The sequence below is a fragment of the Manis pentadactyla genome, chromosome 5 (genome assembly GCF_030020395.1).
Source record: "Manis pentadactyla isolate mManPen7 chromosome 5, mManPen7.hap1, whole genome shotgun sequence".
NCBI classification, from domain to species: Eukaryota; Metazoa; Chordata; class Mammalia; order Pholidota; family Manidae; genus Manis; species Manis pentadactyla.
In genome coordinates, this window is record NC_080023.1 from 70095460 (window position 1) to 70115883 (window position 20424).

The following is a 20424-nucleotide window of genomic DNA, read 5'->3' on the forward strand; positions in this document are numbered from 1 at the left end:
GATGGGCATGGGGAGAGCTAGAGTCCACCACCTCCAACCCTCCATCCACAGGAGCAAGAAATAGACACCAGACTTCAAGTTACCAGGCTTCAATCGGCTGTAATTCCGCACTTCAATAGGATTGAGGTGGGGGTGGCTAAGGGGACCCTGCAGATGGGCTCTGGTCTGGCCCTCTGAATAGTTCACAAATATGAAGCCGTCTTTCTCATCCAGACTGAGCTGGTCAGACCAGCGCCTGGAGTCATCGGAGCCACTGTCAGTACACCAGACGGCTGTTGCTCGGCAAGAGGCTGCCCGGGGCCTGTGGGTGGTGCTGCTGGGCTGGCTGGGTGTCTCCTTGGGATCCTGGATAATGCTCTGCTCTTCTGCTTCTGAATCGCTGCTGTCCTCGTCCTGGGCTTCGTGCCCTGGGTAATGCATTGGAAAATCAGGAAACACACACACGTACCGTAGTTAGACCCAGCTTTGTCCCCACTGGTATTTTAGTACTACCAGTTAAGATGTAATAGACATAGTATTTTATGCTAAATATGACAATAAAAGAAAAAAGTTGCCAGAATTTTCAGCTAGATTACATACAGTAAAAAAAAGAGGTAGATACTCTGAGTTCATAGAATGCTTTGGCCAAAATCCTCAGCCTGGTCTTCATTCTTTCACAATCTGGCCCAAAACTGCCTTTGCGCATCTCTCCACCAGCCTCCTGCTCCCCACCACAGACAGGGCCGACTGCCCTCTCCACGCAGCCCTGCTCCTCCTTATGGCTAATTCTGCACGTGCTGTTAGACCTATGTAGACTCATCTTCTTATCTCTGTGTATTCTGATGTTACCTATCTTTTAGTGCACAGTTCAAACACTCCTTTCTTTAAAATCTTACCTGATTCTTGCAGCAGAAAGTTAATACTCCATTTCTTCTGGACCCCATTAACATTTGTATGCCTCTCATGTATTTGAAATTCTCACCCCAAACCATGACTTTTGGACATTCTTTCTACAAGACAGTGGCAGCGTGAGAGGGGGCCCCAAGAAAGTGCCTTCCATAAAGTGGTCAATATAAGTACGAACATATATGAATGAATTGCTCATGAACGTTTTAATTTAGGATTTTGTTTTTCCCCCTTTTTGTCATTTTGTCTTTTCCCCTCTTTGTTATTTTGCATTTCCTCACATCAACTCCCTACTTTGCAATAAAGTCTACTAGTGGGAAAATCTGTTAGAAATAAATGTATGTAACTGGAAAAAAGCAGAGACCAAGTACAAATTCACAGGTACCAGCACACTATACATACATCATTTTTAGCAAGACAAACAATTTGTCTCTCTTCTACTCATTAACACTAGTAGTCTAGGTGACTAATTTGACTAGATTTTTTTCCCCAGCCCAATGGCTTACAATCATAAAACTTTAAGGTCTTCAAACAAGCAGACTTGGGAACAGCTCTGATTTCCAGTGAACCACTGGCTTCCCTTCCCTTTCACCCAGGCAGCTGCTCTTAAGCTCTACCATCTCCGCTCTGTCCAAAGCCAGTCTTTCCCTGTGAGCTACTTTTCCCTCTGCCACTTCTGCCAGACTCTGTCCACAACACAAATATATATGGAGGAAGAAGACATACAGAAGTCTGTCTTCCCTGAATTTGAACCACTCGTCTATCTCACTTACCCCATCTTCCACTGTTATTCATGTAGAAGCTTTGTTAAGGGAAGGGAAAGTAACCTACTTCTCACTGGACCACTTAATCAAATGTCTGACACATAATAGGTAAACTCAAATACTTACTGAATTGAACTGAATTTTTATGCCCCCAAACACCCAGATGGCCTTTTCAATGAACTGTAACTGACAATGTAGAAATTTACATGCATTAAAATAATACAAATATTAAAATGTCCTACCCTTCAGCTCATCTGTTTTCTGGCAAAGAGTATAAACTACTTCAGCTTACAAAGAGAAGTGATTTGTGCCTTTCTGATAGTAAGCTTCTTCCCTTAGTAACTCTCTCATATTGTCGAACTTATGGTGCATTCTCAGTGTGTAAAACGTTAACCACAATGAGATAATCCAAAGGTCAAACTTAAAAACACTGCTCCTTTCTGATAAGTCCTTTTCCCCAATTTTTCTAAATCAAAATTGGGTAACTTCTCTGGAGACTAGCAACCCAAAGTGGGTCTCAGGCTGGTTCTATGGTATTGATTCTAATAATTTTGTAAAGAAATAATCTATCTTTATATTCCACTGAAAAATTTGAAGTGCTTCACAACAGTTAACAGACCTCAGAGCACCAGGCTTCTGTTGGAATGAGCAGGCCCTTCCTGAGCAGAGCCAGCGGGGGGCACTCGTCTGCCTCTGTGAAGTGTGCAAACACGATCAGCCACCCTGTCATCTAGCCTAAGCCTGCTGAGATATAGGTGGGACAGATGTGGGACTGAGGGCTGCCTCGTGTCCATACTGTGCCCTCCATATCTGCTTCTTACTTTAGAACTGAAGGCCCGAGCTTCTGGTACTTCAGAAAGCTAAGCACTCTATTAACTATGGGACGGGGAAGCCGAGCATGGGACGGTAGCACACAGAGGGTTGCCAGTGGACTAGAAGAAGGTTTGCAAGCTGGCCCTGCTACCTCCACCGGCAGGCAACAGACTGCTTCTGGAGCAATGCTCAACCTTGACCTACTGTTTATGTTGTTTGCTCTAAATTTATTCATGACTTACCAAAAAAGGGTATGAAAACCATGAAATAACTTTTAGAAAGTATTAAATACCTATTTGTGCTTCTGGACAGTCTTCCTGCATTTCTAGGACTTCAACAGGCTCGGGAGCTGGTGTTTCAGGAACTTGCAAAAATTCCATTCTCCAAAACTGAATTTAAGTAAATATAAAAAACGCAAACAAACAGTTAAACAGCTTACAGAAACAATTTACATGGTACTGGATGAAGAGGGACTTTTGGGGTTAAACAGATAACTTAGTTTCTATTATTGCGCTGAGGTAGATTTCCCTGTATCTTCAAAAATGGGGCAGGGGACCGTCTACACATAACAGTGCTTCCCCAACTGTTCCATGAGATGTTAACGGGTGTTTCATGGTGGAGGGAAAAGGCTGTGGTCAAGTTTGAAAAACACAGCTCAACTAAGTACATTTTTTGTTTCCTACAAAAGCCTCTCGGAGCCTGGTGTATATGCTCTAAACCTCCCAGAAGGCACACAGTGAGCGGGATCCCCAGTGGATTTGGCTGTGAGGTTTTCAGTGACACCTCACAGATGGACTGATCTGAAGTGCTGCTCAGGTACAGCTGCCTTGGGTACAGCCTCATGGTCACTCAGCCTACAACTGCGACCGTTAGGGCAGCAATTAGCTGCTCTCTGCTTTTGCATTTTGTTTTGCTGACCCTTTCTTTAATTTTACTTTTAGCTGTAAAATGGGTTAAAAAACTTTTTATATTGTATAATTGACATATTGTATTAGTTTCATATATACAACATGGCAATTCAACATTTATATACATTACAAAATGCTCACCATAATAACTGGAGCTACCACCTGTCACCATACAAAGTTATTACAATATTACTGACTATATTTCTTAAGCTGTACTTTTTATCCCTGTGACTTAATTCATTTTGTAACTGGTAGTTTGTACCTCTATATCCCCTTCACGTATTTCTCCAACCCCATACTCCCATCCCCTCTGGCAATTACCAGTTTGTCCTCTGTATTTATGAGTCTATTTCTGGGGTCTTGTTCTTTTGTTTTTTAGATTCCACCTGTGAGTGAAATCATATGGTACTTCTCTTTCTCAGACTTATCTCACTTAGCAGAATACCCTCTATCCATCTATGTAGTTGCAAATGGTGAGCTTTCATTCTTTTTTATGGCAGAGTAACATTACACTGTATATATGAACCACATCTTTATCCATTCATCTATCGATGGACACTTAATGCTGCTTCGTTATCTTGACTATTTTAAATAGTGCTGCAATAAACAGGGGTGCATAAATCTTTTCAAATTACTACTTTTGTTTTCTTTAGGTAATTCCCAGAAGTGGAATTACTGGGCTGTATGGTTTTCCTACTTTTAATTTTTCAGGAGCCTCCATACTGCTTTCCGCAGTAGCTGCCCCAACTGACATTCCCACCAATAGTGCAGGAGGGTTCCCTTTCTCCATGTCCTTATCAACACTTTTTTTTTTCATCATTAATCTACAATTACATGAGCAACATTATGGTTACTAGACTCCCCCCATCATCAAGTCCCCACCACATATCCCATTACAGCCTTATCAACACTTTTTTTTTGGTATTTTTGACATTAGCCATTCTGACAGGTGTGAGGTGATATTCCATTGCAGTTTGATTCGCATTTCCACGATGATTAATGGCACTGAGCATCTTTTAATGTATCTGTTGTCCATCTATATGCCTTCTTTTGGAAAAGTATCTACTCAGGTTGTCTGTGAGTTACTCTTTGCTTTTACAAAGAGCACAGTTAAAGAAAACAGGCACAGAGAAAAATCTCCTGAGAGAGAAAAATGAAATATCTGAAAACCCTACAAAGGTAAATGTTCTGTGGATTCTATTTTCTGCAGAAGCCCAACACATAGAAAACTAAGAAATGGATAAACTCTCTAGGATTCAGGTGAAATTATCTAGGATTCTAGACAGGGAATGGATGACCTGAGGCCTCTGGAAGTATTTTCTAGTTCTGTGAATCTTTGCAGAGAAGAGACGGTCCCTGTTTTCCCTATAAAGACATCTAATGGGCTGAAAAGCCAGTACTTTTACAATTTACACTTTCAGCAGTCCTCGTGTGATACAGGAATCACCTTTGGGTAATATTCTGTGTTACGTTTTCAAATGGTCAGCTGCACTAACAGATTTACTTAATGGGAATAAAAGCAGCTGAGTCCCTAACATTCCCATCCATGTCTGACACAGTGACCAAGGCTTGTTTGGCTCTGAGTGACAGTTTGTAAATAATATTATAATCTGTTCCGGTATTTTCAGCTGTGGAAGTTGAAGTTGAACTGAGCTTCATGTTTCAGGTGAACTGACGCAGCAAATACCTAAGGCGTTTCCTCCCAGCTGACTTACCCGGACCACGCCATCTGAGTGTCCTGTTACTATGACGTTCTGCGTATCCCACTCATTCATCTCTGACACGCAGCAGCAGATGATCTGTTGGCTCCTACCTGTGAATGTGTTCACACTCACGATAGGGTTCCCATTGATGCTCCACACGTGGATGTAAGTGCCAGCGCAGGACACAATGTCCCCCTGTGAATGGAAGGAAAAACTCTTCACACTTGTTGCTCCCTTCCTATCACAGTTCTATTTCAGAAACAAATTCTATGCTTGGCTTGATATCAAAAACCTTAGTCATTCAACTAGCCAGCACTGGGTACGTTCTGAGGTAGCCTGGAATTCAGTGCTTGCTGACTCAAAAAATACCCTTGACAGAGGCCTCTTAAAGAATTCAAAGTTGAGTGGATGCTGTGGCCAAGGTGATCTCAAGTGAAAACAAAGGCAAGAGCACTTCTACTCTCAGTTTGTTCCCCAGCACACTGCTTAGTGATGTTTTTCCCTGTCAAAGCCGTCTGCAATCTAAGGAGAAGAGCAACTACTCTTCTCCCTCCCACTGTTTACAAAATCTACTTATACCTTTCATTTGGAGGCAGGAATCTATCTCCATTTAGTTTTACAAAATGAGTCTGACTACCAACATCACAGGGTAGAAAAGAAATCCTTCAGTCAAGACACAGTTGTATCTCTCTCTCCAATAAATGAAAAGAGAACCTTGGTAACAATAGGTCCTTTTTGAAAATTTGTATTCACAGCAGTAGGGGGAATGAGGAAAAAAGAAAACTGGTATATTGGTCACTCCTTGGCAAACTGAATAAACCTTAAGACGCCCTGAGCTGATAACTCACACTTCCACAAGTTCCAAAGACAGAAAAGAACAAGCTTCTCCCTCAAGTTCTACCAGGTCGGGCTCTACCCAACCTGGTAAGAATACACCCACTGCTGTTAGAGGAATTAAGACACTTTCAATAGCATCTACTGACAGACACTTTGACATTCCACTTCACACTCAGAATCACCTGTGAGGTCAGCTATGACTAGCCCTGCCTCAGACAGGATGAAACTAAGGCACAAAGAGCTTAAGTACCTGGCTTAATATCAAGAAGATGTGAACCCAGTTCTTTCTGGCCCCAAAGTTTACACACCATTCCATGCCACCGCTCCTTTCCCTCAGCCTGACTGCCGTGACGGTGGTACTCTCTTTAGGAATGACCTAGTGAATTTCAGCACAGCCATCAGGCAGACAAGAAACTGTAGTAACTGGAAGATGATCATCAAACATAGAGGGAAACTAGAAGCTGAACAGCAGCACCAATTCAAGAAAGAAGCTAAGGGGAAGGCAGAGGCGGCCTGATAAAGGGCCTGTGCCGATCTTGCTCCTGTTCTCTTCCCTCTGATCTTCTACCAAGATGGCAAGAACCACACCAAAACACAAACACAAATAATACTGAGCAAAGCACTGCTGTGACCATCTGTCAGCCACTGAACCACCTCTGATGATGTCAGCAGCAGAGCTTTAAGCTGCTCCATGCTGCATGACGGCAGACTTGCTCCAGTTACTCCCCAGTGCCTCAACTAGAGCAAACCCTGTGGTTATGAGGGCTGAGCAGCAAGAGGAGGAATTAAGGGCAGCTGCAAGGCAGCTTAAGCCCAAAATGTACACTGAAGTAAAGCAGACTTGATATTGGCTATAAAAATACAACAGAAATAGGAATCTTTTCCTGAGTTCAGAGCTTACGAATGCATCTTAAGAAGGAAAAAGGAAACACTGCTGCAGTGTTTGCAGCAGCTGCGGCAATCCAGTGGGCATGTGGTCTCTCGCTGAACACCCACTGGGGAGAAAACTCCCCGTAGTTAGTTAAGAACCACCTCAAAACAAAGTGCTTGAAATAGTTCAGGTAAAGGACTGGACTTGGAGCATCACTGCCTGATCAGAGCGGCTCTGCTGCACTGACATTTTCATAAAGCTCTTAGGAATAAACGTTTGCAGGACCAACCAACAGGGCTTTTCTAAAAACACTGTAAACCTCTCAAATACACCCAGAGTAATCTGACTCTTACCCCTACTTACTGCCAACTCTGATCACTCCTACTCCTATCAGACGCTCCAGTGCGATTCACAAGAACTGATTTTCTCTTTTTCCTTTTACTGTGACTACAAGCATTTAATTAAAGCATAGTGCTTAGTATCTTCTGGTAGAAATTAAAGACGTAGCAACTCTCAAAAGGAAAGCTGTGTAGGTGATGATAGGACGGGGCTGGAACTACTCAGTGTCATGTGGCTGACTCTGAACAGGGCTAAGGGTAAGGGTGGGAGTGGTATGTACAGCTAAGCAGTGATGGGGTGAGGGAGCGGCATGTTCTGGTTGATTTGCAAGACAGATCTGCACATGTGGGCCTCCTCAGTCTATGAAAGTGATGCCTGGTTCCTTGGACACAGAGATCTGTCTTCGTAAACCTACTTTTAGTGAGCTTGCCTGCTCACTAAAAGGCATTAGCAATGATTACCTTCCCATTGCCCCACTTCAGGTGGGCTGGGTCTGCAGCGGGGCTCCTAGGCCTGTGCATTTATTTTATGATAAATTTTTATTTTATGACACTTTTTAAATGTACTTATATATAAAATATTTATTTATGAGAAGAGATATCATTTGATAATTTTGGTATCTTTTTTGAAAATATTTCTATAATAATTTTTCTCTTGTTTGTGTACCCAAATGTTGCTTTTCACTTTACATAATAGTTTGAATATATTTATAAAAATTTCAACACAATTTTAACATTCTGAACAAGTCCTACAAATTTGTTTTTAAAAAAGCCTATTCTAGAATGTTTTGTTTTGAACGAAGTCTTCCTCTTTAAAGTATGCAGCAGTGAATGGATTTTAAGACAAAATTGCTCTCTGGATTACAAACTTCAATATCCATTTGCTTTTGCAAACAACATACAAATCAAGGAAAATGTAGTAGCTTTTATAAAACGAGTGCCTATCAACTTAGAAGACAGAGTCACTTTTTATTTACATTAGCCAAAACTACTTGTTTCCCTAAACATAAACCAAGTGGACAACTGACGACTTACTGTTAATTCATTGATACAAAGAGCAGAAACTGGAGCTCGGTGGCCTCGGAGTTGGGTTAGAAACGACAGTTTGTTCAGATCCCAAATGATACAGGTTCGGTCACGGGACCCGCTGACGATTATGTGATAGGCTAACGATGCTGTGGCACAGGTGACAGTGTCAGTGTGGCCAAGTAAGGCCTAGAAGGGAGAACAGAGAAACCAGGCTGGTCACAGGGACAGAGCTGCGGGAGGGATCCCTGAAGGTCGCGTGCACTGGGAGGTGACAGCAGCGCACGGGAAGGCGCAAGTGTGTGAGCAGGGCGGTCTGCCATCTTCCTTCTCGTCTCACCCACTCTCCGAGCCTCATCCCACAGGGAGGAGAGAGAAGTCTGGGAGGGCCTCTGGAGGCTCTACTCTCCATTTTTATATTACTTCGTTCCTGGACTTGTTCATTCCTTAGAAGGAAGGCAGAATAGCACTGCGACTCAGCGTGGGTTTCTCCAGGCCATTTTCACATGGGCGTGTATCAGTTATGGTCCCCAAAGCACAGATTTTAAACTCCACATCAATTCTTTCATGCCATGAACTCCTATAAGTCTTAAGAAACTATAACTGAGTAGGTTTTTAAAAAACGAACAAACTGTGAGGACTATGTGGTTACAAGCAGATGGTCCTTCCTAGGGAAAATAGGTTCTTATGTGTCTGCTGAGCTGTTAATGAACTGGAGGCACCTGGGCATCTGCTGCACCCACGAGGGACAAAAACTTTTATGGTAAATTCACTCACAAACTAGAATAAGAACTTTTCCCTTTTGCTGGAATATGAAGAGAAACAGGATCCAAAGAAATGGCAATGTGGGAAAACACATATTTTGAAGAAAAAGATTCAGATACTGTTAGGAGTCTAAAATAATGAATTGGCTTAAAATTTTGGTTATACAGGTATCCGTATTGTATGCTTAGCAAATCCCAGGAGGGTTTTTAATAAGTGTTTTAAATAAGAAGCGATTTTACTGAGGATTATAACACACTAGCTTCAAAGCCTATTTTCTAAATTAAAAACATTATAAGCAGGAGAGTTTGGATAAACAAACTACACTGTCAACACTGCACCTGCTCTTCGGTACTGTATCTCTTTATGTGGTTTGTCTTTAGCCCCAGCAACCAGTGAAGTTCTGGCCTACAGAGATGGCTGATGGTGTATGTACAAGGGGTCCCATTCTTTCCACACATAGTTAAGACACCACTGTTTGAATCTGGCTTTAAAATAGCTTTGGAGTCACACAGGACTGAATTTACATCCTTGATTTTCCAAGTGTGACTTGGGCATTTGTCTTAACTACTCTAAGCTTTGTTTTATTTTTCAGGTACAAAAGGGCTAATCACTACCTTGCAGGACTGGATTGGAGTTTTACATTTATAAACATCCAGCATAGGGCCCTGAACACAGTGGGTGTTCAATAAATGGTAGATATTATGATACAAATTAAAAAACAGATGTATATGCCATTAAATAAAAAACTTTATGGTAAATTCACTCACAAATCAAATATTAAAAGTTGATAGCCTAATTATAAAAGGAATCTTGCTTTAAGTAAAAATTTATAATAGTCAGTACAAAGTTATCAAAAGTACATATTCTACTGAATACATTCATGAGTTTTTTATGTCCTTAAGGGAAAAATGAAACTATCAAAGATTTAGTGAAAGGAAATTAGTTGAATCAATAACAAATACAATTTTGTTTGCAAAAATTCTATTTACATATAACGAGAAATACTTAAATATATTAAAATATATATTATCTAAAATATATACTAAAAACACATACTTCAGCTTGCTTCAAATATTAAAAACAGACCAGCTTAGATCACTTTTAGAAATAGTGTCTTCTGATTTCATTCCCTTTTTTTTTTTCCAGACCGTAAAAAGAACATATATTTTGGTTTTGGCCATTATGTCTATATTGCCCTGGAATTATGGAAGCTTTTTAGTTTCTCTAGAGTGTAGGCAGCGGAGATGGAACACGTCCCTCCTCCATATGCTCTGTTACCTGTTTGAGGGCGAGGGCCTTCGCCTTCTCCTTGGAGGTGCCCATCTCCCACACACACACCACTGTGCTTGTTCCACCTGTGATGACCAATTTGGGGTTGGGGCAGATTGCACAGAGAATCTGGCCCCACTCAGACAAACATTCGTAAACAACCACTGCCTGTAGAATGAAACAGATGTAAGACACACATGCCGCCAAGTACTACAAACTCATGAAACACAAGGAGCATATTGAGTGAGGGGAAGCCTCTCTGCAGGCACATCGCCGGTAAACACCCCCGGACATCCTGGGCTGGTTTCAGTTTAGCAACATTTCCGCTGGGGCTCTCCTCTGGACAACCCTCTACAGCCTCCCAACTCTAGTTACTGCTAAACACCGTAATGAAAAGGGCTTTGCTCATAACGGGGTGGGTCTCAAGTTTCCCCAGTCTGGGAAAATGCTGTTCAGATGGTGTGATATTATGTAAACGCAGGCGATAACCTGGTAAAAGGATGTGTTTGCTGTACCAGTCAGAATGTAGAAGGAAAGCATCAGAGCCGCCGTCTACGAGAATGTTAACTAAACAGAACTGTTAACAGTGTAACACCCAGAAAGGGACTGTCAGAGGGCAAACGCAGGACACTAAAGGATCACTACAATCTGCCTCTCCACGAGACATGTACAGACTCTGCTTCTTGGTGGGCGGAGGCGGGAGGTGACAGGTTTTCTCCAGCCACTTGAGAATACTGACATGCTAAGTGGGCCAGATGTGACTCACCAAAAGGAGGCTCTTTTGGTTGGCAGAAATGCTGAATACCTGCTGGCTAAAGCCTTCTGGAGGAATTCTTTGAGCGGGAGGGAAACTGCCAGCCCTTGGGATACAACTTCCCAAAGGAAGCCTGTTCCGCAGGAACATGCCTTGTGCACTAGCTACTTCACCCTGATGTGATGCAGGGACGCCCTCCTTCCACTGGGCTGGGGAGGAACAGCCGGCAAGCCCCTGGCCTGGACTTACCCACCTCCATTAAGCAGGATATCCAGACCAAAGAAAGATGGGATTGAGTGAGTGAGCAAGAAATAGTGCAAACCTTGTCTGACTCGTAGGTTCCCAGCCGGCAGCTGAGGTCTGCATAGCCCCAAGCCAAAGTTTTGTTCCAGGTTGGTGGGATGAGAACCTTATTCTGTTCGACTGCAAGAATGCCTTTGTCTGTGCACACTATCTGTCCCACAGGGTCTTTGAGTTCTATGAAAAAACAAATCAACACCTTTAGAATATGGACAGGTAACATGAACTTCATTATCCCACAGTGGATGGTGAGGTAATCTCCAGTGTTCACACAAATCAAGCACGCTGACACCTACATGAAGACAAATTGACCTTAGAGGTAGAGCTTGGCTTTTGAGTCTCCTGCAGGACTTGCGGGGTGGATGCTGACCCTGACCGCTGTTCTGTGGGGCTTCCTGCCGTCTGGACACTCGTGGGTTTGGCTCCCAGCAAGCAAGCCTGCTCTCTTGATCAGGAGGATGAGCACACTGTGAACTGTGATGCTCCCCAGGATGCCACACAAAGACCTGCCATCAATTCAGGCCTTGAGCACATCCTAAGTTGTACCCAGTCCTCAGACGTCCTAGAGGAAGGCCATGACATTCCCCAAAAGCCCAGAACTCTGCTGATCACACCAGTGCTCCAGAATCACTGCTGGGCAGTGATCAAAATGGCACAGGGCAGGGCCTATGTAACGAAGCAAAATGGCATAGAGGTGGTAGCCAATCCAATTAGACTTTGACACTACACTTTTTGGATTTAAGTGACAACTTCAAAACTTTGTAAAACATTTTTTCACTCTAAAGGGAAAAAAAATCTACTTGAAAAAGTACCTTTAGATAACTCATGTTAACAGTTAAAAGATGTCCTGAGTTGGCATATTAAAAATGCAGTCTTCTTATGGCTATTTCTAAATTGGCAGAACCTATATATATATGTGAAGACAACAGAAGTTTTTCTACATAATTAATATAAAGTTGAGCTATAAGATTGGTATATTGGAGTTTTCACTATGTTAGCAGGAAGGAGAAACTGGTTTGGTTCCTTCTAATGAAAAATTCAACAGGACAAAAAAGAAAGTGAAAGAAACAGGACGAAAATCTAACAAGTATTTGGTGATTTATCACAGAAAGTCTAACACTTACTACAAATTACAGTACTGTTCAAGAGCAAATATGTTATTGCTAAACTAGGATTATCAAACAATCCCATAGAATCATGAATCAAAAGCTTATTTCCTCTCATCTTACCCTTGACAGGTGTGAGAGAAGGCCTCAAGTTGTCTAGATGATGGAAAAAGATCTTGTCACTTGTAGATCCTGGCAGGACAGAGACTCCTGCATTGTCTCCGTTGAGTCGACTCTTTACTCGCTTTGGTGGGTGAGGCTTTTTAAATAACTGGTATGAGGGAAGGTGACACATTTTATAATGAAAGCTAACATTTATTAAGCCCTTTATAGTATGTGCCAATATTATGTTGTTATTTCATTTAAACTTCACAACAACCATGAGGTACTGTATTACCACATTTGACATCTGAGGAAAGGAATTTAAAGAGGCTCAGAAGGTTGCCCGAGATCTCAGACTGCAGGAAGTAGGGACAGGGCTATGACACTAAAAATCTGAATTCACATCACGGTCTATGCTGCTCTGATTTCATGATAACTGTTTATAAGTAAGCCACTCTAACCCAAACTGCAGTCGACTGACAATTATTTCCAATGATGTTCAAAAATTAATTAGTTCTTTATAGCCTGACACTTTTTTGTGCCACTGAGGGCAGGCAGGCATTCTCTCTAATTGGCCTATTTCTGGCTTCAACCTGGCCTTTCTCTATGCCATTTCATTTTGGTGTCTTTTAGGTGCTACTAATTTGCAAAAAGTGTCAACACTGTTGCCTTCTTTTATGCAAAACTGTAAAGGAGAAAAAGGAAGTGCAACCTTTTCTACAGGATTAAAATGAAACAATGTACATTTAAGTTTACTATTTTTCAAACACTATATAGTTCTTCAAATTAGGCATAGAGTCACTTCTGTTGGAAAACTGATATACAAGGGAAGATCTTTAGAAAACTTTAGATGAAATGAAATTTAAGATGAATGCAACACCATCACATTCTGAATTTGACATTCTGGATTTCTAGGAGAAAAAAATGCTTTCTATAGAGAAATATATATATATTTTAGGCACCTTTAGATAACTCATGTTAATAGTTAAAAGATGTCCTGAGTTGGCATATTAAAAATGCAGTCTTCTTATGGCTATTTCTAAATTGGCAGAACCTATAAATATATTGTTCTTATTTTATCTACATGCAGGGGCAGTCAGAGTTCTTTTATTTTTTATAAAATGACACAGACTCTGAAGCTGTATAAAAAGGTCCATATGCTTTAGAGCATGTTCATGAATGAACATTTATTGTCGAACTTTTATATGAGGACCTAAGGTGGAATCCCATGCCTGGCCAGATGTATAAAGGTGAATGGAAATGGTGATCATAAAACCTAGATTTTCTAGGATGGCTACACAGTTCACCCTTGAATAACATGTGTTTGAACTGCGAGGGTCCACTTACACACACATTTTTTTCAATAATTACATTTGATAATTTTTTGGATATTTGCAACAATTTGAAAAAAACATTTTTTCTAGCTTACTTTGTGGGAAGAATACAGTATAATGCATATAACATATAAAATACATGTTAATCAACTACTTATGTTATGATAAGGCTTCCAGTCAACAATGAGCTATTAGTAGTCAGGGAGTCAAAAGTTATATGCAGATTTTAGACTGCATGGGCAGTCAGCGCCCTTAACTCCTGCATTGTTCAATGATCAAATATACTTGGAAGTACTACTAGTCACTGGAAGGTCTGGGAAGTGTCGGCATCCACTGTTGGCTCCCAGGCCAAAAAGTGGAACAAAAATCCCATGACAGTGCATGTCTTTATCTTTTTGTACAGAATATTTGTGTCAGAGTTCAAAACACAGTTTCCTGTGCTTGTAACCCTCAGAAAAAAGAAAAGGTTTAACTACGATTCTTCAGCTATGATCAGTTTATCACAAGCACTTTGCTTTAAAAGTGGACATGGCTCTTTCCTTGGCAGACAGACTGCAGTGTGAGTGCTGCTGTTACAGGCCACTCCACCAGCATGGCTTCCTCACGGAAAGGCTGGGCCATTGTTCTGTGGGCTCCCAACCTGCACGCCTGCAAACCTATGGAAAAGGAGTCCAGGAGAGAGCTCTGAAGCAGGAGCAGACAGGGACAGCTAGGGCCAAAGCACAGAGCCCACAGCACTGGGAAGGTGAGTGGTTTGAATAGCCCAGCAAAGCGTGCCTCCTCCATACTGCCCTGGTCACTCCTGGCAGGCCCTGGACGTGGGGATGAAAGAAAGGCTGGAGCCGCTTCACCAAGCATGCTCATGACTAGCAGTGAGAAACTACAGCATCTGGGTGTTCAGAGGCTGAGCTGCTGGCCTTCCTCTCCAATGTCAAGACAGTGGTTAGAACAGCTAGCGCAGGACTGGCCTCAGGCATTCCTGTGGCATGTATGCTCCCATCACAGCAGTTCCACCCACAGCAATAATCCAGTCCGACCTCCACTGTCTGTTCCCTGAACCACTGTAAGAGCTTCCTGGATAGACTCCTGCTCCTAATTTGGCTCCCCTACAGTGTGTGCCTGTATGAGACTGAAGACAGAATGGTCTTCAGAATCTAAACATGAACATGTCATTTCTCTGCTTAAACTGAGCCCTGGCTTCCCAACGGCCATGGGACTAAACCCCATCTCTGTGTATTCTGTGGCCCCCGAGAACCCATGTGCTTCCCTGACTGTGCTCTTCTTCTCATCCTCCTGCCAGGTCTTTGCAGGCACAGGAAAGCATGTAAGGTGAAATTCTCTTTTTAAAGAGAGCCATAATCTAGGAACCTGGACATAGTCCTTCATTAAAAACTTAGTCTAAACTTAGTTATTATATGATCATTCATAATCCACAGAAATATTACAGAGCTTAAAAAATGAAGAGATCATTAGTGGTAACAAAAGAACATCCATACCTGTTTAGGGATCTGACCAAAGTTATTAATGAACCCTATGGTGGCTGTCTCCTTTAGTGGGTCATTTATGTTGTAGATATCAACTTGACCCTCATAAAAAAGATGATGGAAGACATTTACAGCTTCTACTGCAGCAGGGCCTTGCTGTTTATAGCCAAAGATTAAGTCAATCCACTCATGCAAATGGGCACTCACATAATCACATTCCAAAGCCTGTAATTTCAAAAGACAGGTTCAGTTATAGACTAACTTTTATTACTTCTTCAGAAAGTAAAAGAATTGGTCAGTGGTCAAGAGAAACTAAAAGTCATAAAAACAATATTAGTAACTTGAAGAAACAGGGGGTATATTGTTCAAGGTATTCTCTTTGTATCATGGGTGATAACCCAGGGAGATCCAATCCCAGCTGCAGAGGGCACTGCCATTACCTCGCGGTGGACTCTGATGAATTCTCGTGGGTCTCCTTTTGCCCAAGGTGGGAGGATGACATCTCCAAGCTTGGTGCCATTTTGTTTACAGCCTGTGTAATTGGATACAAAAAGAAAAGGAAAGGACGGGATAAATGGTAGCTTCACATTAAACTAACATAGAAATAGTGGGTTAGATTCATTACCAGAACTATGAAATTTTATCACCAGAAAGGACCCTCGGAGGTCATCTGCTCTGGTATTTCCTTAAGACTGCTTCTTAGAGAATTCCCTCAGAGAGAATAGTAAATGTCAGCAGAACTGAGAGGCCCCCACTGTCAAATCAACTTAGGACAATGCTGAGTTACATAAATTTAAATACCCTTCTTCCTACAAGATTCCTCGGAGGCTCTGCCCCTCTCTAGAAGGGATATTAGACCAATCCTTCTGAAATTTAATTGATCACAGGATTCCTTTTTAGGGAAACATTTTGTGGGGCTAGTGTTTTCAGTTTGGAAAAAACACTCAAATTCAATCCCCTCAGGACGGCTCATTTACCATTTCTCTAAAATCTTCTTTCATTTAGATTTTTCAGAATGCTTAAGGCTTGGTGAGTCATGAGCAGGTAACCAGTACTGAACTTCCTGTCTTTATGTTTTGGCATAATTTTGCCACTCACATCAAGGAAGTACTGAAGGTTGCCTACTTCCTCGGTCATTTTCAGTGTGAACACTCTCTTAGGAGGAAATGAAAGTACCACAGTCTCATAGAGATACCTGTAATACACATGGCTTCTTGTATTTCCGAATTTTAAATTTTTAAGAGATTTCTGTAGAACTGACATACATTTTGCTATAAGGATTCCCATTAAAAAGATAAAATCTGAAACATAACTTTTTGCTGTTGGTATATAATTTAACAGGAAAAACACTTGGAAAGGTTTGGGGTCTACCTGGCAGAAACAATGCATATCAAGTGGTATTTATTCCATGTAATCTGCAATTCTGAGTCATAGCCAGATAATCTCTAAAATATTAAAGAAGCCATCACCTAGGAAATCTATCCACAACAAAACACATTAAATGGGACTGGCATCTGAGAAAACAGGCTCTTCTTCTTTTTTTAATGTAACAACAAAAAGTTAACTTCAGCTTATACTTTTCCTAGGCACAAACCAGACAATCATTGTAAAAAGATGACTCTATAAACAGTAATGCTGACTCACTAGCTTAATAGCAGTTGGATAAATAAACAGTTGTATTAAGAATTTTCATGTCTATTTCAAGTGCAACTGTTCAAATTTTAGAGGACACAAAGGCAATTCTAAGTGAGGGCTGATAAAAATATTTCCCTAAAAAATCTTGTTTTCATCGTTATTTGATTGCTTATTTATAATATGTATTAAGTGAGAGACACAAAAAGTAGTTTACTGTTTAAAGGAATGTTTTGACTTGGCTGGAAAAATTACCCTATGACTTATGGAAAAAAAAAATAGCCCCTCCCACCCTTTCACAGCTCACTCCAATCCCCTTGAAATGCCCTCGAGGCTTAATTTTTTATTTATAAGAAGCAAGTAATAATCCCCAGACTACCTGAGATATATAATCAACTTAAAAAATTTTTGCTCATACTCCCTAAATATCTGTAATATGATTTTATTTTATCAGCACTATTTGCAATTTTAAATGTCATTTAAAGGGAACAGTCCATAGAAAACCCTGGGTCTGATTGAGCTCCCCTGCAGTTCCCCTTCATGTATAGCCAAAGCTGTAAAGACCAGAAGACCAAGGGGGTATATTATTTATCGCAGACCCAGGATAAAAACCCAAGTACTTTTTCTTTCACATCATTTACTATCTTTTCCATATGGAGAGCCACAGCGCTTTTTGTTTTATTTTTTTAACTTAAATTCAATTCACTTAACATAAAATCAGCCATTTTAAAGTGAACAATTTAGTGGCACTTAGTACATTCACAATGTTGTGCAATCACCACCTCTATCTAGTCCTAAAACATTTTCACCACCAAGAGAGAAATCTTGTACCCATTAAACAGACAATAACCATTCCTCTTGCCCCCAGCCTCTGAGAACCACCAGTTTGTATTCTGTGCCTGTTACCTATTCGGGACAGTCCATATAAATGACATTATACATTCTGTGATGTCGTGTGTCTGGCTTCTTTTGCTGAGCATATTGTTTGTGAGGATCATCCATGTTGTAGCACTTATCAGTATTTCATACTTCGTACAGTTCAATAATATTCCATCATATGTATGTTCCACAAGGTGCCCACTGATAAACATATATATTGTTTCTATCACTTGGCTAGTGTGAATTATACTTCTATGAACACGTGTGCACGTGTACTTGTTTGAATCCCTTTTCAGATCTTTTAGACATATACCTCAGTGTGGAAATGCTAGGTCATATGGTAATTCTATGTTTAACTTTCTGAGGAACCATCAAACTGCATTCCACAGCAGCTGAACCATTTTATAGTCCCACCTTCAATATACAAGAGTTCTTTCTCCACATCCCCACTATTCCTTATGATTTTGTTTGTGGGAGTTTTCATTTTTTCATTATCGCTATCCTAATGTATGTGAAATGGTACCTCACTATAGTTTTTTTTATTAAGGTATCATTGATATACCCTCTTATGAAGGTTTCACATGAGAAACACTGTGGTCACTACATTCACCCATATTATCAAGTACACCCCCTACCCCACCCCACTGAAATCACTATCCACCTGTGTATTAAGATGCGATAGACTTGCCACTGCTTGTCTTCCCTGTGACCCCCTTACATTGTGTCTGGCAACCATACTGTCCCTTAATTGCCTTCTCCCTCCCTTCACACCCACCCTCCCCAGTCCCTTTCTCTTTGGTAATTGTTAGTCCATTTATTGGTTCCGTGAGTCTGCCGCTGTTTTCTTCCTTCAGTTTTGCTTTGTGGTTATATTCCACAGATGAGTGAAATCATTTGGTACTTGTCTTTCTCCACCTGGCTTAGTTCACTGAGCATAATACCCTCTAGCTCAACCCATGTTGTTGCAAGTGGGAGGATTTGTTTCCTTCTTATGGCTGAATAGTATTCCACTGTGTATATATACCACCGTTTCTTTATCCATTCATCTACTGATGGACACTTGGGTTGCTTCCATATCTTGGCTATTGTAAATAGTGCTGCAATAAACATAGGGGTGTATCTGTCTTTTTGAATCAGGGATCTTGTTTTCTTCTGTCAAATTGCTAGGAGTGGAATTCCAGGGTCAAATGGTATTTCTATTTTTACTTTTGTGAGGAACCTCCATATTGCTTTCCACAATGGTTAACTAATTTACATTCCCACCAGCAGTGTAGGAGGGTTCCCCTTTCTCCACATCCTCACCAGCATTTGTTGTTCCTTGTCTTCTGGATGTTGGCCATCCTAACTGATGTGAGGCGATATGTCCTTATAGTTTTAATTTGCATTTCCCTGATGATTAGCGATGTGGAGCATCTTTTCATGTGCTTGTTGGCCATTCAAACTTCGTCTTTGGAGAAGTGTCTGCTCAGATCCACTGCCCTTTTTTTTTTTGGTATCATTAATCTACAATTACATGAGGAACATTATGTTTACTAAACTTCCCCCATCACCAAGTTCCCCCCACATACCCCATTGCAGTCACTGTCCATCAGCGTAGTAAGATGCTGTAGAATCACTACTTGTATTCTCTGTGTTGTATAGCCTTCCCGGTGCCTGCCCCCCACCCCCACATTATGCATGCTAATCATAATGCCCCCTTTCTTCCCCCTACCCCCTTATGCCATCCATCCTCCCTGGTCCCTTTCCCTTTAGTAACCGTCAGTCCATTCTTGGGTTCTGTTAGTCTGCTGCAGTTTTGCTCCTTCAGTTTTTTTCTTTGTTCTTATAGTCCACGGATGAGTGAAATCATTTGATACTTGTCTTTTTCTGCCTGGCTTATTTCACTGAACATAATACCCTCTAGCTCCATCCATGTTGTTGCAAATTGTAGGATTTGTTTTCTTCTTATGGCTGAATAATATTCCATTGTGCATATGTACCACATCTTCTTTATCCATTCATCTACTGATGGACACTTAGGTTGCTTCCAGTTCTTGGCTATTGTAAATAGTGCTGCAATAAACATAGGGGTGCATCTGTCTTTTTCAAATTGGGCTGCTGCATTCTCAGGGTAAATTTCTAGGAGTGGAATTCCTGGGTTAAATGATATTTCTATTTCTAGTTTGTTGAGGAATCTCCATACTGCTCTCCACAATGGATGAACTAAGTTACATTCCCACCAGCAGTATGGGAGAATATATTCCCCACCAGTGTAGGAGGGTTCCCCTTTCTCCACATCCTCGCCAACATTTGTTGTTTGTCTTTTGGATGGTGGCGATCCTTACTCGTGTGAGGTGATATCTCATTGTGGTTTTAATTTGCAATTCTCTGATGACTAGTGATGTGGAGCATCTTTTCATGTGTCTGTTGGCCATCTGAATTTCTTCTTTGGAGAACAGTCTGTTCAGTTTCTCTGACTTTTTTTTTGTTCTAGTATCATTAATCTACAGTTATATGAGGAACATTATGTTTACTAGACTCCCCCATCACCAAGTCCCCCCCACAAACTACATTACAGTCACTGTCCATCAGCGTAATAAGATGCTGCAGAATCACTACTTGTCTTCTCTGTGTTGCACAGCCCTCCCCATGCCCCCCCACAACATTACACATGC

General features: G+C 41.2%; 1 protein-coding gene across 8 annotated transcripts in view; it reads right to left on the reverse strand.

Moving 5' to 3' along the window:
• Positions 1-20424, reverse strand: part of WDFY3 (WD repeat and FYVE domain containing 3) — a 275767-nt gene that overhangs the window by 5600 nt on the left and 249743 nt on the right. For all 8 annotated transcript variants that reach the window (XM_036906343.2, XM_036906345.2, XM_036906342.2 and 5 more), the window contains 9 exons: positions 15700-15791; positions 15272-15484; positions 12463-12610; positions 11256-11410; positions 10189-10347; positions 8155-8334; positions 5086-5268; positions 2755-2851; positions 84-407 (listed from right to left, as the gene is read on the reverse strand). In XM_036906343.2, coding sequence (XP_036762238.2) covers positions 84-407; positions 2755-2851; positions 5086-5268; positions 8155-8334; positions 10189-10347; positions 11256-11410; positions 12463-12610; positions 15272-15484; positions 15700-15791 — 1551 coding nt within the window. The remainder of the gene's footprint in view (positions 1-83; positions 408-2754; positions 2852-5085; positions 5269-8154; positions 8335-10188; positions 10348-11255; positions 11411-12462; positions 12611-15271; positions 15485-15699; positions 15792-20424) is intronic.